General features: G+C 43.7%; 1 protein-coding gene across 1 annotated transcript in view; it reads left to right on the forward strand.

Moving 5' to 3' along the window:
- Positions 1-9,541, forward strand: part of TCF7L1 (transcription factor 7 like 1) — an 82,486-nt gene extending 72,945 nt beyond the window's left edge. Inside the window, exons 7-12 of the mRNA XM_044437395.1 lie at positions 567-650; positions 1,742-1,885; positions 3,710-3,869; positions 4,685-4,792; positions 7,328-7,388; positions 8,424-9,541. Coding sequence (XP_044293330.1) covers positions 567-650; positions 1,742-1,885; positions 3,710-3,869; positions 4,685-4,792; positions 7,328-7,388; positions 8,424-8,857 — 991 coding nt within the window. The 3' untranslated portion in view covers positions 8,858-9,541. The remainder of the gene's footprint in view (positions 1-566; positions 651-1,741; positions 1,886-3,709; positions 3,870-4,684; positions 4,793-7,327; positions 7,389-8,423) is intronic.
- The last annotated feature ends 7,015 nt before the right edge of the window (positions 9,542-16,556 follow it).

The raw sequence follows: 16,556 nt of genomic DNA on the forward strand, positions 1-16,556 counted from the left end.
CCATCTATGTTTGGGGACTGCAGGTGGCGCAGTGGTTTAAACCGCTGTGCTGCTGGGCTGGTTGAAAGGTCGCCGGTTTGAATCTGCACAACGGAGTGAGTTCCCGTTGCTTCGTCCCAGCTCCTGCCAACCTTGTAGTTCGAAAGCATGCAAATGCAAGTAGATAAAAAGGTACCACTTCGGTGGGCAGGTAACAGCGTTCCGTGCACTTTGGTGTTTAGTCATGCCGGCCACATGACCACGGAGACTGTCTGTGGACAAACGCTGGCTCCCTCGGCTAGGAAACGGAGATGAGCACCTCCCCCTAGAGTCAGGCATGACTGGACGTAACGTCATGGGGAAGCCTTTACCTATGTTTGGTGGTCCTGGATGTTCAAAATGAGGATAGCAATGTTTTTAATGCGTGAACCTTTAGCATTGATACTTAAACCCATAGGCATTCATGGGCTTAAATACTAAATGATAAATGTATTTTTTGGTAGAAAATGTATTTCTGGAGCTGTGTTTGGCAGTTATATAAGAGCATCTGCTCTGCTGTCTGTCTTTTCTCCCCATGTCCACTTTAGGCAAGGACAGCCTGTATATTCCATTCCTCCAGGTGGGTTCAGACATCCATACCCTGCCTTGGCTATGAATGCCTCAATGTCCAGGTGAGTTCAAGAGGGAGAGTAAAGTCCAATTCAGTATGAACTTCATAAAGGGGCTCACATGAACGAATGCTTCTCCATTAAAAACAAAACTTCAATATAGAACTTGGATGTCGAACAAAAATTTAGATAAGTTTTCTCCCTGACTTGATGTTTTCTAAGTGCAGTGTTACATGAGCAGACACAGGTGAAGATGTTGCCTGCTGTCAGAAGTGCTACAACCCAGACACAGGTTTACCTCTTTGGTGAGAGCTAGGCCCAGAGAGGATGGAAAAGAGAACTGACATTACTTTACACATTAGATGGAAGTTAACTATTATCTCTCTTATTAAAGTGAAACAGCATTTCTATTCGATCAATTTTTAATGGTGACCAATTGAAATAAGAATAATGACAGTGTATTTCCTAAGACTAATAGTTGATTTTCTGTGATTGATTGGCATTTGTCCTCTCCATGTTGCCTGCCTAATTGACTTTTCTCGGCCAGAGAGGTCATTCCACTATAAATATTTCTTGTAGCAGTTAGTGATCTCCTGACTGAATGAACTTCAAACAGACATTTTCATAAGTCTGTGTCAGTTCGGGATTGGTTGTGGTGGAACTTCAGGTGTGGCGGCCTCCTTCAGAAAATCCAGAGCTGCATGTAGCTGATAGATATTTGCAAATAGTTGCAAATATTAAGGGGAAACTTAGCTTAGCAAACAAACCAGAACACTAGTTGGAGGAGAGGAGGAGGAGGAGAAGGTGCAGCTGGCCATGATTAGCTCCTCTAGTCCTTCATGGAAGGGCTTCTGCTTTGTATCCTTCAGAACAAAATTTAAAACATGAGAAGAAATTCTTTTATTTATTTGTATTTCTCTGTGGTTCAGTGGGTGCAGCAATACATTGGATATTTATAAGATTTGTTTGCCTCCTGTCTCCGGAGTGACTTAGAGTTACACCTGTTACTCTTGTCTCTGGAGGGTAACATGGTGTGCGGAAAAAGGAGGAAAAGGAAATGGGTAGAAACATGTTAATATTTTGGCAATTAGGTATGAAAAAATGGTTATAGGTAGAGGCATCTTTTCACCACTTCACTTTTAATTGTACTGCAGCCTGATGTCTAGCAGGTTTTCGCCTCACATGGTTCCTCCTGCTGCTCATGGACTTCATCCCTCAGGAATCCCACACCCCACTATTGTATCGCCTATTGTTAAGCAAGAGCCCACCCAGCCAAGCCTGAGTCCTGAAGGGAACTCGTAAGTAATAGTTAGCCTGGTAATGCCTGGATGTTTTATTTTGTGGAAAGATAATTGTGAGGAAAGGGTTGTTATCAACGTAGCTTGATCAGTATTGCTCAATGTATTTTATTATATATTTGAATTTACACTTGCCTCAAATGCTTATTACAACACAGCCAAGCTGTGTCATGTAGTGTGTTCTGTTAGAATGACCTAGCGGGTAACTAGGATTTCTGAACTATGCTGGAGGCTTGTTCTAAATAACAAGCTGCTTCTTGCTCCTCCTTTTAACAAATATCGATATTGGAATGCCTGGCAACATCTAAGCTTGGTGTAGCACAGGTCAATGCCAACAGGGCCTGTGTTTGCATATATTACTGTATCACAGTGGGCAGGCTCACATGGCACAACAAGCCACACTGCATCATAAACCATGCAGTGCAGTCAGTGTGTTTGCCGCAGGGCTTAGAATGTGCCGGGCAGATGACTGGCCACATTATTGCAATGCCAAAGGTTCCTCTGTCCTCTGGCAAGTATCACAGGGGACACTGTGTGAGTGCTGGGGTTTCACCCGACTCTCTGAAGAGGCCACAAGCCATTTGGGTCTCATTGTGGTTTGTCTTCGTATTTTTAAAGTGTAATTTGGAGATCATGAAAACTGCTTCTGCCAGAGAAAGGCCTATGTCCTGTCACTGCAGTCTGCCTTCATTCTTGTGCGTTTCCCTCTATGCTGGCAGCAGAGAGACTCTTACAAAAATGGGGGCAAGCACCTGATCTCTTCCCACAACACCCCCACAGCAGGTCCCACTGAATAAGGGGATGGGAAGAACCCCTTTCAACAAAACATGATCTTGCTTAGCAAGGCACTGCCTGCTTCCAGGCTGAGAGATTTGGCAAGTCCTGGCAAAATGGGTGGAACAGCGGAACACCTGTATTAAAAAAAGGCCTTATAAATAAAAAGGCAAGCCACAATGCCACCTAATTAGCTTTCAGAGGCTCTAGGGATGGGGGGATGCCTTGGCCAGCTGTCCCCCAAGTGTTGCTCCAACACCTGTAGGGGAGCAGGCAATCACTCCCTGGCACCTGACTTAGAGCACCACGACTTTCTGCCACTCTTCCTAAGAAGTGCTGTAGGGTTTGAGACTATACTTTGGCTTGTAGCTTTATGATGACACATCAAGCTACGGAGGGCTAAACGAACTCTGCAACAAGCCATGGCTTTTTGGGATGGCTCTGTAGCCACGAAGATGCGCCCCTGTAGAAAGTGACTGGGTTTGGACAGCTTGCTGCACCATGGTGGCTTTATAACCACCATGACTTAGCATGTTGTGCAAACCCAATTGCTATTTATGAACTGGGTATGGCAGAAAACTGCATTCTTGTTTCATCTTCTACAGACATGTACACCCCCTCTGCTCCAACCCAGCTATAACACTTGCAAACACTTATCGTATGATTACAGCCATCACACACTGTGTATTATGCACACCATGTGCATTCTTTGTCCAACAACCAGTAAGGAAATGGAACAAGAATTCTCAATAGTCCATTTCATTTCACATAGTCACTGCAGGATGGAGCACTTGTCACAGGAATGCCAGATTCAGTGACTGTCTTCTACTAATGTGTGCTTTGATGCACAACCAAGGTATGAAGTGAAATACTGCTGCAATATTTACCTGGTCTAACCATCGACTGGTTTCTAATAGTGATCTGTTATCTGTCAGAATAATTCTTTACTCAGAGCATCTTGTTTTCTGTTACCTGCACATAGTTGGTAGGAGAGATACTGGGATTATGATCAGGACTATGGGAGTGTAATGAAAAGTATGACTATTTCAGAAAAACACCTGTTATTGTCAAGAAGGAGGAAGAGAAGAAACCCCACATTAAAAAACCTCTGAATGCGTTCATGTTGTATATGAAGGAAATGCGGGCCAAGGTGGTGGCAGAGTGTACACTGAAAGAGAGTGCAGCTATCAACCAGATCCTAGGAAGAAGGGTATAAAATAAATTGCTGCTTTTTTCTTAATCTCACTCCTATCTCAAGCGCTTAGGCTACTGAACTACATGGAGAATTGGCTTGTAGCTTCAAACATGTATTTTTTGTGGCAATGAAGTATCTAAGCCTTACTTGCTGAGTTCCTGTGTAGACATAAGAGGTCCAGGAATATTCAAACTGCTAATGAAGAACATGGGTTTAAAATGGAAGGCAATGTTGAAGAAAGGAGAGGTCAAAGAGGAACATGGATTGAAATAATTTTTCACACAGACAAGGGCAGCCTTTTTTAACCTGGTGTCCTCCAGATGTTTTGGGCTGCAATTTATATCATCCCTGACCATTAGCTATACTGGCCAGGATGAATGGGAGTTGAAATCTAAAACATATGGAGGGCACCAAGTTGGAAGAGGCTGGCCCAAAGGCACGGGGAATTTTGCATTCATGCGGAGGCTAGATAGAGCAAAGCTGGAAAAATTTGGACTGTTTCAGGGTGCACAAGATTTCTACCTGTATCTTTTAAGAAGAGCAGAGAAGGGTAATTATGGCTGCAGCTTCTATCACTCTGAAAAGAAGTGGGGAGGCAAAAGAGCAAGGAATACATATAGACGGACTATTGGGTTGAACTACGCAGGCAATTTTTATAGCTGCAGATATATACACCTTGATCCAAATATTTGCATTGAAAATGGATAAATGGTGTAGAGAGGTGTGTGTGGGGGGTCTATTTAAAAGAAATGCATGGGTTTCATTCACATTTTAGAGCGGAAGCCCACACGTAGAGGTTTCAGTATGCAATATCTTTTCATGTGCTTCAGTGGCATTCATTGTCCCGTGAAGAGCAAGCCAAGTATTATGAGCTAGCCCGGAAGGAAAGACAACTTCATTCTCAGCTCTACCCTACCTGGTCTGCACGAGATAACTACGTAAGTCATCAATATGGATTTTATATATTTTGTAACTGTAAAAACGTCCTGTAAATCCCAAGAATGGGGTTTTAAAAATTCATGCACTGGGGAGAGGCAGAAGGTATGGAGCAAACAGAGTGAAGAATAATGGTAGTGGTGGTGAGAATAATGGAGCTAAACAGGTTACAAAAGCCCTGCCTTCTGACCAGGGACAGTCCTGTGCGGCTACTACCCAACTACCTCACGTTCACAATGAACACTTCACTTGTTATACATTTTCAGACTTCCCTTACACATTGTTTTTAATAGAAGAAACGGAAGAAAGATTCAGTCAGTAGGAATCCGTACGTTCTTCTTCGTGGTCTCTGTGCAACCACACTTACGGGCCTTGCTGTCCTGCACAGTGCGAGGCCTGGATTGGAGACAAAAACTTCCAAAGCTCAGTGGCGTGGAGTGGGCAAAAAGGAACTGAGGGATTGGGCGGGACCCCCCACCCTTATCCAGACTTCCAGAAAGGGCTTCAGTCTTTGCACCCACCCCCCTGTTGTGCTACTTCCTCCGAGGCCTCCAGAACTTCGCCCCACCAGGACAGTCTTGCACCCCCACTTGGAGCCCCTCCGACACCTTACAAGCCCTCACAAGGGGACCCTGAGCCCATGGTGACAGCCGACCTACGCCTGCTGGCATGGAAGACAGTGCTCCTCCTGGCCATCACATCAGCACATCATGCCAGTGAGCTGATGGTGCTACAGGTTGACACCCCCGCCCCCACCATGTTCCACAGAGCCAAGGCCGTCCTATGGGTGGACCCCAGCATTACACTCAAAGTCACCTCCTCCTTCCATGTCAACCAGGACATCATCCTTCCAGACTTTTTCCCCAACTCCTCCACCCCAATAGAGACCACGCTCCACTTCCTCAGTGTTCACAGAGCCCTCGCTTTCTACAAATCCCAGACCAAGCAGATACACTGCTCTACTCGCCTGTTCCTGTGCTACAAGATCCCAAGAAAAGGAGAGCCTGTCTCGACCCAGAGACTTTCCAAGTGGGTGTCCCCTACTAGATGGCACACACAGACCTCCCGGCACTCCCCCGCACGCACTCCACACAGGCCCAGACCACAACCAATGCGCTTCTGGGCGGCATCCTGCTGCAAGACATCTGCAAGGCTGCCACATGGTCCATGCCATCAACTTTCACCCGGCACTACTGCCTACATGTCCATGCCAGACAAAACTGTGCATTTGGCGGACCAGTCCTCTCTACAGTCCTCCGTTGACAGCAGCCCCTCCATCCACAACGAGTAAGTTTGCTAGTCACCCATAGGTGTGATTGCACAGAGACCATGAAGAAGAAAGGCAGGTTGCCAGTAACTGTCATTTCTCGAGTGGTCATCTGTGCATTTATACAACCCACCCTCTGCCCCGCTGGTTGTCATCAGCCACGTCGCACCCTCCATGCTGGGTGGGTGGTAAAGGATGGGTCTAGAGGCAGCTCCCCTCTGCCTGATTATGTGGCCTTCAAGGTACTGAGGGGCTGGGTGGGGGCTTCTGCCCACTCCGTTCTGCTGAGCGCTGGAAGTTTTTATCTCTGATCCAGGCCTTGCACTGTGCAGCAAAGCCCATAGGTGTAAATGTACAGATGACCACTCAAAGAACAACAGTTTCAGGTAAGCAACCTGCCTTTGCTGTGTATTAAATCAGATACCAGGTTCTGTCTTTTACATGTTTTTCAGTGTAGTAGGACAAAACCAAGGCATTCATGCAAGCATCAACTGCAGGCAGGATTAAGGTGGGGGGGATCTTCCATATTATTTCAGTTCTGTAGAGAGATCAGCTATTTGCCCCAAGGGACCTTTCTTTCTTGTTTGGTTACTTATCCCTTACTGCCTTTGTCTAATGCTTCTTGGAAACTCCTCATTGTTATCATACTCTTGATAAAGTTGAAAATAATCGTGCTCTAATGATACTGTAGTATTTCTGATCTAAAAATCTCACCAAATATCTGGATGCCCCTATTTTCTTACTTTGCTGTGTGTCTCTTTGATCTATGAGCCACTTTCATAATGGATACTTCTTAATGTGATGCATTTATGGCTTTTTAAAAAAGACATTTGATTAATGTAATAGGGAGAATAATAATTCTCAAAAATGAGTTGTTGGATTAAGATGTTGTTGTGGAGACATTTTTTCTGTTCAAGATGTGCAGTGCTTGGATTGTCTTTTTTTGTTTTGTTATAATAACCTTTCTATTCAACTCCCTCTGTGAAAAGCAGCCAATGAGTAGGCTTTCCAGGCATAATTATTAAAAAAATAAAATAATTGTAACACTATGCACACTTTCTGTTGGTTCAGTATTTCTTTCTGCTGTTGTACGTAATGTAGAATGAACTGTTCTGCTGGAATTGTTCTGCCTGGTGTGTGTCTCTTTCACTATATCTCAGTTAATTACTCCGATCAAATATAAACTCTTATTGGAGATGCTTTATGGTAATCTTGCATTGTTGCTTGCCTTTCTTTCTGATAATTACCTTTTTGAATTGGTCCATTTCAGGGCAAAAAAAAGAAGAGAAAAAGAGAGAAACAACCTCAGCCACAAATCCAGGAAACAGGGAGTAAGTATCGTGCATTGTCCTTCCATAGGCTGGTCCCAGGTCATCATGCATTTGACAGCACTAAATTCTTCTTCCCTGTGAAGGGAAACAGCTAGGCCAGAAGTCCTAATAATTGCTTCTTTCTGCAAGTTCCTTCTAACAGTCATCTAAAATCAGAAATGAAATGTAAATGATTCCTTGACATAGGACAAATGTTTAAGAAAAAAAATCATCTGACTTCCTGTCACATGAGGGTTAGTAAAATGCCAACAGGGATCATCAGAGAAGTAAATAGAGATGTGAAAAAGGAAGAAAAGAGTCAGGATGTGGGTTTTTTTCTTTGAATAACACATGAAATGGCACTTTTAAACTTAGACACCATAAATGAACTTCTGGACAGCTGCTCTCTTCTTTCTGACTAGTACTTGCCATTTCCAATTCAATAAGAATTCAAAGAAACTGAATTCAAGTGGGGTACAGAAGTCAGCAATTCCAAGCCTCCTAGACTTTCTGTAAGAATGTTCAGGATCTGTGTATTTTAAAATGTTGGCCAGTTTTAGCTTTTGTGAGAGTAGGAAATGAGACAGAATTAAGGGAACTTCTATAAATCCAAAGCTGTTCAGTGTTGAGGTTGGATTCAAAAGGGTCTTGTGGAAGACCTTTCTTTGTTAGATAATAATCTGTCTGGTATAGTGGGAAGCTTGTGCTGATGTGATCCTGGGTACTTCCTTTTGCCGTGCTGATCAGAAATGCCTCCTCTGAAGTACAGACTTTTAAATAGGTTTTTCTAGCCAAGGAACCTATTCTTTGGTCATCAGTGGTATAGTTCTACTACCTGGCTGGAGAACTGGTGCACTAACCTGCTATAAAATAGCCCACATGGTTAGTGGATTTGGAATTAATCATTTGTGAAACTAATGGGGAAACTTTGGGCAAGTCTTGGTCTCTCAGCCAAACATGCCTCCATGGAGGTGTTATGAAAATTAAGAATAATGTGGGTCTTATTCTAAGCAGAGTGTGAAAGAAATTAACTGTTTGTTTGTCTGTCACTAACAGATTCTGTGGCCTCAAAGAGTAAAAAACCTTGTGTGCCATACCTGCCAGCTGAGAAATCCTGTGACAGCCCTGCATCCTCTCATGGCAGCATGTTGGATTCTCCGGCCACCCCCTCCACAGCCTTGGCATCACCTGCAGCTCCTGCTGCTACCCATTCTGAACAGGCTCAGCCCCTCTCCCTAACTACCAAGCCTGAAGCCAGGGCCCAGCTGTCTCTACATTCAGCTGCCTTCCTGTCCAGCAAGGCTGCCTCATCTTCCTCTAGCTTGACTAGCCAATCGTCACTCCTTTCCAGGCCCCTCCCATTTACCTCCATGCCTCCTACAGCTCTCCTGACCACGCATCCTTCCTTTGCCGCAATTCCGTCCCCTCAGGCTGCCTTGGCTATGTTACAGGCTCAACCGCTTTCTTTGGTAACCAAACCAGCTGAATGAGGAAGACTTCCCATCCTGCCTCCCTGCTGAAACCGCAATTGAGATTACAAAGCAGAAAAGCCATTTATTGGTCAATATTTGACCCTTTCTGAACTCTTCCATAAGGTGACTTTTGAGGAAGGAAGTGCTCTACTCTCAGAGTTGTTTTGAGTAGTCTGTCTAAAGACCATTCTATTTTAAAAAAAACAAAAACAAACAAAAAAACCCCATTTTTTAAACAAAACTTTGAGCAGGATGAAAACAAAAGGTGAGCCAAGTTTAGTGTTTCTGTCAGTGAGTGCCCCATAGGCATGCGGACTTGTACAGATGGATCATCTCTCAGTGATGTTTGCATGTTTTGTTATATTGTTATTTTTTGCTATTCCCCATTCCCTTGGACAAACAGTGTTTTATTTTATGCTATGTACTCCAGCCAGCCTACGGATCCATCATTTTGTAAATGATTTCTAACATTTCCCGGAAGACACAATACCACAGTGCCTCAATGCCACATTCAAACACTGCCCTTGCCTTGGGGAGGCCAAGATATTTTTCCTGTAATCTGCAGTGATCATCCAGGAAAATGGCAGGACAATCCACCCTATTTCCTTACAGAATTATTTTGTGTAGTGTGGAGTAGGGGAAAAGGCTTGGGGAATTGCCTGTTACTTTAACGAAGGAAAATAAACCTGCATCTTAACTGTTGTGTTGAGAGTATTCAATGAGGGATTGAAATCAGAGTTTTCATCTTGCAGCCCTTTTGCAGCTGTAGTCTTCTTTCTTTTTATTCAGTGGACCAGTGACAGCTTGCTTCCTCTTACCTATTCTGCAACTATTTTCTGTTCTCAGCTTCTGCACTGAGAGACGCACTTGAGCAGTCCATTTCCAGAAGTGCCTGGAAATGCACCCTTCTAAGAACCCCAACAAGATTGTATCCCTCCTCTCACTTGTATCGTGCATTGAGCAAAACTGGGTGTTTCTTTTGCAAAGCATACAAGAAAGAAAGAGGAGCACGTTAAGAATAGGTGCCGAAGCCCTGCATAATTTGTTGGGCTTAGCCCTTCTCACGGTTTTTCATTAGGTATAAGAGTTTCTAGTTAGTTGTCTGGGAATGGTGACAGATTACTGAAGCACGTGCAACCAGGTTGGAGCTGAACTAAACTGAAAGACACATAATTTCCATTATGAATATGTGGAATGGAGCTCCCACCAGACTTGTGAAGATAACGAGGCTCCCGCAACATGATCCACCTGGTGAATCTGCCCTAGATTGCATAGTCTTAATATGCTTCCATAGATGGAGTATTACTAAACATTAAGTAATGCATGCCGCAGTAAGGGCCTGTTTGTCCTCAGTTGACTCTATATACCTTACACATTTGCAAGATGTACTCACTTTCCCTCACAATGTGCACTGACGGATGCATTCTTTAAAATACCTGTAATATAGAATAAGACCTAAGAAGGTGCACGCTGAATCAAATCAGAGGCCTGTCTCATTCAGCATTCTGTGTTTGCATAGTGGACAACCAGCTACCTATGGAAAACCTCGAAGAGGTGGTGAGTGCAACAACACTCACCTGCTTATGTTCCCCAGCCACTGGTAATATGTGGGGGGGGGGGTACTTTTTCAGTCCTATCATCTAGGGATGTATCTAAACCCCTTTTAAAGCCATCCAAATTAGTGACTATCACTATACCCCACTGGTACCAATTTCCTAAGTTTAACCTGGTTGTAAAGAAGGTTTTATTCCCTATGTCCTGAATCTCATGGGGGTATCCTTGTGTTTCAGCATGATGAAAGACCATGCAGAATTTTGTAGATGTTATTGTGCATTCCCATTTGCTTTTTTCCTAATCTAAATTGCTCCAGACATTGTAACTTCCTCATAGGTGAGTTGCTCCAGTCCCATTTAGGTTACCTTTGTGTATGTCTTTCCCAGTTATTTTTGGGTGTGGCAACTAGAACTGTACACAGTATTTCAAGTGTAGTTGCAATACAGATTTGTATAAGGGTGGCATGCTACTGCTGGGTGGTAGACACGTGTTGGGTACACAAGTTACACCTGACTAGGGTAGCTTCCTGGCATGAATATGCTTGTTTACAGATATTTAATTATTTAACACATTTTACCCCATCCTTTACAGAGGTCTTAGGACGGTGATACAAGCAAGCAAAAGGCAGCAACCCGATATTAAAATCTCAAACAAATCTTAAAATACTGGGTACGTTTAAAGGTTTTGGCCTGGTGCTGAAATGAATTAAGCAGGCACACCTCTCTGAGAAGCATGTTGCAAACCTGGGGCACCACCACAGAAAAGACCCTTCTCCAGGTAGCCACTCTCCTGATCTTCAAAGAAGGCTCCCAAAGACAGACCTCCAACCCGGATATCAGGGCAGGCAGGTATAAAAGGAAGGCAGATTGGCTTCTCTCCTCCTGTTGTTACGTGTAATTTAGCAGGAGCATGTTCCTTGCTATGCAAAATGAATCAGCACTATTACTTCTACCTGAACATTTTACTAGTCTGGTGCTACAGAAAGACCAAGCTGATAAATACGGTGGTAGCATTGTTTTTTTTCAGAAAAATGTTTTTCCAAACTGCATCTGTTAGTAGCTTTTGCCAAGAACATTGGTGTGTAAGGATATGTCTGTGAGACTCTATGATTCCTATCTTCTGAAAAGTGTTTATGTGCCTAGAGCAAGAACCTGATGAGACTACCTAGACCAGTATTTAAAAAGTTGAAAAATACTGGCATTCATTCATTGTTCAGTTACACCAGGGAGAGAAAATCTGTGCACACTTGCATGACAGAGCTTGTAATTTATTACATCAGAAGTTTACCAATAGAAGAAAACTGAGAAGAAACATAATAACTGTGTATATCAGTAATTTGATCTCCAGTGCAAGAAGAAGAAGCAAGACAGTCCAGAGGCAATGGAAGAAATAACCTGAATTCTCAGCATGCAGCTTCTAGAAGGAAGTAAACCTTGGCAGGAATAGCATCTATCAAGCACCACTGAAAGTATTTAAAAAACAATCCAGCAGGCCCTATCACTTTTTTTTCCACAGAAAACAGGATTCTAAGGATCAGTGTTGTTAACAGTTCAACAATGGGCTTTTTTCTGAGAAGCAAAAGTTGATCTAAAAAAAAAAGTCTCAAGAAAACATTGAATATTTGGCAAGGAGCACCTGGGTCATGTGCAACCTTGCTCTGAGAACCCCAAGAGCTGCCTACAGACAAGCAGCCTCTTGAATCAGATTTCATGGAAAATTAAGGGCATGAAGCGACCTGTCAGAATAATTAAAGTCTGACCCAGGGCCAGACAGCTTCAAACAGATGTTGGGCTTCAGCAGGAGAATATTTCTTTGTTTTACACTGCATTTTCCCATACAGAAAAGAACATCTGTTAGGATGCTTTTTGCAGAGTTCTGCTCAGTTCAGTTTTAATTCTCTGCCAGCTATAGGGATGTAACTACCAGAAGACCTTTATGCCTTATTTTCTGCTGCCAGAGCAGATAGCATGGCATGAAGTCACTTGGTGGTTCAGGTTCTCTATTCTCACAACCTCTGCAAAAACCAATTAGTGTCATTTTGTGAGAAGAGGAAGTTGAAGGAATCGGGTTTCCAGTCCATCAGTATAGTTACTGTTTTTGTGCATGTGGGTATGAACGTATGCATTTATGGACCCACACAGTTTTCAGTCCAGCAGTTAAAAATATTTTTTAAAAAACCCAATTATCTTAATTACCATTGTGCATACAAGTGGTTATAAGGAGGTGTATCCCGGTGCACTTTCACCAAATCTTTATCCCTTCTTTTTCCTATTGTTACACTGAACATACAGTATTTAAGAGGCACACACCCCCACACAGGTCATCCAAAAGCTTGTGTGCACATATACCTTGCACAACCAGAACCACAACTCCAGTTGATGACACCATGGCAAGCAACCAGCCTTCAAGGTTCTTCATCAAGTGACGTCAGGCAATATGGCTGCAGCAACACTGTCTACTTGTTTCAGTAGCATTGGGCTGCTCAGGCCTAATTTCCTCCCCTCACTTGTTTTACTGTCTGCCAGCAGCCTTCTGATTATGCAGCATTTGATGAGTCAGAGCTGCATGTGTGAGCAGACTCCCTTGAAAAGCACTGCCCTCGCTGTAATGCAGAATTAAAATTCTCCCTGCGTCTGATTATGCCCACTGAAGCTGTATAGTTAAATGCTTGACATATCTTTGTGACTCATCCTAAGATCTCCCGGGAAAATCACTTTGCAGCATGGTGAAGATCAGTCTTCTGGTGAGGGATGGGGGCATTTCAACAAGACCAAGACAGGCCATCCTGGATCAGACCAAGGGTCCATCGAGTCTCATGACAGAGATTTGTCATACGTGTTGTACAAATTCTCAGTGTCCAGATGGTTAGGGCTTGCTGCCCTATCTTGGACCAGCCAGTCTGCAGACCATTTCAAAGGGCAGCATATGTACAACCCATTGCAATGATCCAGACAGGAGGTTACCAAAGTGTGGATAACCTCAGTTAGGATGTCTGCCCGGATAAGATATGCCAGTCCTTGCTGATGAAAGTGATTGTAGGGACAACACTGGATGCCAGAGCATCTCCAACTACAAGCCTGATTCTTCAGGAGTGCAGTCCCATCTAGAAGAGGTTGAACCTTATTTAGCCAAGATGACAAGCCACTCTAACAGCATGCCTGAGTTGTCTAGATGAAATCTGTACTGGTTGCCATCCAGTCTGCACTCAAGCACTGGCTCAGAACACTTTGTTCCACACCTGGAATGATAGAGCTGGGTGTCATTGAGATATTGGTGAAAAGTCCATGTAGATGTTAAATGGCACGGGGGATAAAATGGAGCCCTGTGGCACAACTATGTTGTAAGCCGCCCCGAGGCTTCGGCGAATGGGGCGGCATAAAAATGTTTTAATAAATAAATAAAACTGCCAAAGGGCAGAACAATAATCCTCAAGCACCACTTTCTGGAATTGGCCATCCAGAAAGTAGAACCGCTGCAGTGCATTCATTACTCCCCTAGACAAGATGTCACGAGAAGGCTGAGCAACTCAGAGATGCCAACCTTGAGTTAACCTCTGGGTTACTGAGCCTCTGCATCACATGGACAACCCCTGATAGCATGGACTGGGGGTTATTTGCAGAAATTGGAAGCAGGTCACAGGCAGTGCAGGTCCCTGCAAACAACCTGTTTTCCACTGTGAGGAGTAAATTGGGCCGCAGGTTCCTTGGTAAACCAGAAAACAGTAAAAAGAAACCTGACTTTTGAAAGCTTGTCCATAGTTTATTGTTTTTGTTCGCATTTTCAGGTGCTCCTAATAAAGATAATGCCTGACCTTTGATTTTAGCTTTCTTATAGATGTACCCAACTTTGTTTTATTTCTAATATAGGGACTTTATGCACACTGGCAGACAGAGAATAGCCCCTTTAAAGGCATTAGAGGGGACTGAATCCCAAGAATGGTCCCTTGAGCAAGGGAATGGGATGACTACCATGAACCTCCGTAGTCCCTTTAAAGGAGAGATCTCTGTCTGCAAGGTGGGCTGGTGCTTAAGAGTGTTGGCATTGCAGCAGGTAAGATTCCAGGGCCTGACTGCTGGGAGCTGCTTGTTTCGGGGCCCCTGCCTTATATTCATTATACAGTCTCTTCCGCTTTGGGGCTTTGCTTTCTATCCCTGGTTTCATAGCCTGCTATCTATTAATTGGGTTCAAAGAACCATGGTATCAAACAAGGTTCTTGCTAAACTGAAAAATCTAGTATTTTATGTTACTGCATTTCTCTTGGACATCAGATCAGGCTTAAGCAAGACCAAGCCCTAATGTGATGCAGCATGCTCTCTGTCCCTAGAGGTTGCTGTCAGATTCTTACTGGTAAGTCTGGATACCATGCAAACTTGGTTCATTTTGATGAGTTTCCGTATCTTCTGAAGTGACTTGACTATGCTCACATGACCATGCTTTCCAACACCGGGCATATTGCAACTTGGCATCTGCCGAAAGATTCAAAACTGTTTCGTAGAATCATGGATATTTAATGTGATATAGCAGACAGATTATAGTGGGTCAATTGTTGATATGCCCAGTCTTTCTGTATCAAGTGCTGCCTTTTAATAATCCAATCGCATGTATACTGTCTTCAGTGAAGTGATAAAATGAACATCTCTAAGGAAATATGTAGATCTTTGCAGAGTTTCCATGGAGAACTAAGTCACTGAACTGCCATTTCAAAACCATTCTACCCTGTGAATTTATTCATTCTATATAGGAATGAAGCTTGCAACAAATTGTGGTGGTGTGGAGTGCTCCTATTCGAGTTTCTAGCTGCTCCATTCTATTTCCACCCACAACATTTGGTGACATTTCACAGTGCCGTGTTGTCAGCGAGCATGTTTAGTCCCCACTGGCCTGTTTCTCACTCCCTCTATCCTTTTTCCCAGTTAGGGGTGGCAGTTCTTTTCCTAGCAATTTTCTGTACTTCTGCAAACCTTTGGGTTCTCCCAAACTTGTTGACAGCCCAGTTCTTGAGTCTGGTGGTGCTGTTTTGGGTCCAGATGAGCCTGAGGTAGGAGGCTATAGATAGCTACTCATATGTATGATTTCCTTTGTTCAGTGTCATTGCTTGCTAATAGGAATGTGCTAAGATGCAGTGTACTCCCTCCCACCAGGAATTTATTCTGCCCAAAAGAACAAGGGAAACAAAAGTTTTAACATCTGCACTGGCATTTTCTTCTGGTATCCATTGTTGCTGCACATCAAGTTTTCATTAATTACTTTTTAATGTGAACATGGCCCTTGTGCTTAGCCCTTCGGGCACTTTTTCCCATTCATGAGACTACATTAATTTCCAAGCCAACTAAATTCAGTTCTCAGGTGAAATTCAGCAAAGCACAGCACTTCATTGTTTCGATAAAAGTGTGTGTGTGAGAGGGGAGGGGGGATCAAAACAAAAAACCAAAGCACAGAGCCAGAGCCCTGATGTCACTGCTCAGGAAGTGAATTTCTAGCCAGGCTCGGCACACAGTAAGGAGCCTGTCTGCACAGCAGCAGTGAAAGGAAGAGGCGAGAGGGCCCCAGAAAACTAGTCACAGCTGTGGCCGCCACATACAACATATTCTCTTGCAAGACCTCCCCATTAAGAGGCCTTTAGCTTCCCAAAGCCTATTTAGAGACAACAGCAATGAATCTGGACTCTAGAGTGGAGGATTATTCTTCCAGAGGTCTTGTTTGCCAGATGGTCTTCTTTCTTTGATGTGTGTGTATTGTCCTTCTTTTTAGAGCAGGTCTTCTCAAGCTGGTGCCCTACAGATGTGTTGGACACCATGGCTGATGTCCGTAATGATTGGGCAACATGGAATCACAACTAGGACCCCAGACTGGGGAAGGCTACTTTAGTGCCTCAGCCATCAGCATACATAGTAGTAGCCCTGTTCTCTCATCACACACATCACCCACGTGTGTGACGAAAGGAAGCAGGGGCTGTCTTTTGAAATTCCCCTTGTGCTGAGGAAGTAGGCTGCATTTCTGGGCTCATGCAAGTCAGCTCTTTCTTCTAGAATACTGTCATTTTGGTTGGTTGCCCTTTTGGCTCTTAGACTGGACCAGGGTAAGCTATTGTGGAATAGATCGATACAACAGTACCACAGAGGAGAGCATCTAATGGTACTCAATAGAAATGTGGTTCACCAAG

The sequence above is a fragment of the Varanus komodoensis genome, unplaced genomic scaffold (genome assembly GCF_004798865.1).
Source record: "Varanus komodoensis strain SLA01 unplaced genomic scaffold, ASM479886v1 scaffold30, whole genome shotgun sequence".
Taxonomy (NCBI): Eukaryota; Metazoa; Chordata; class Lepidosauria; order Squamata; family Varanidae; genus Varanus; species Varanus komodoensis.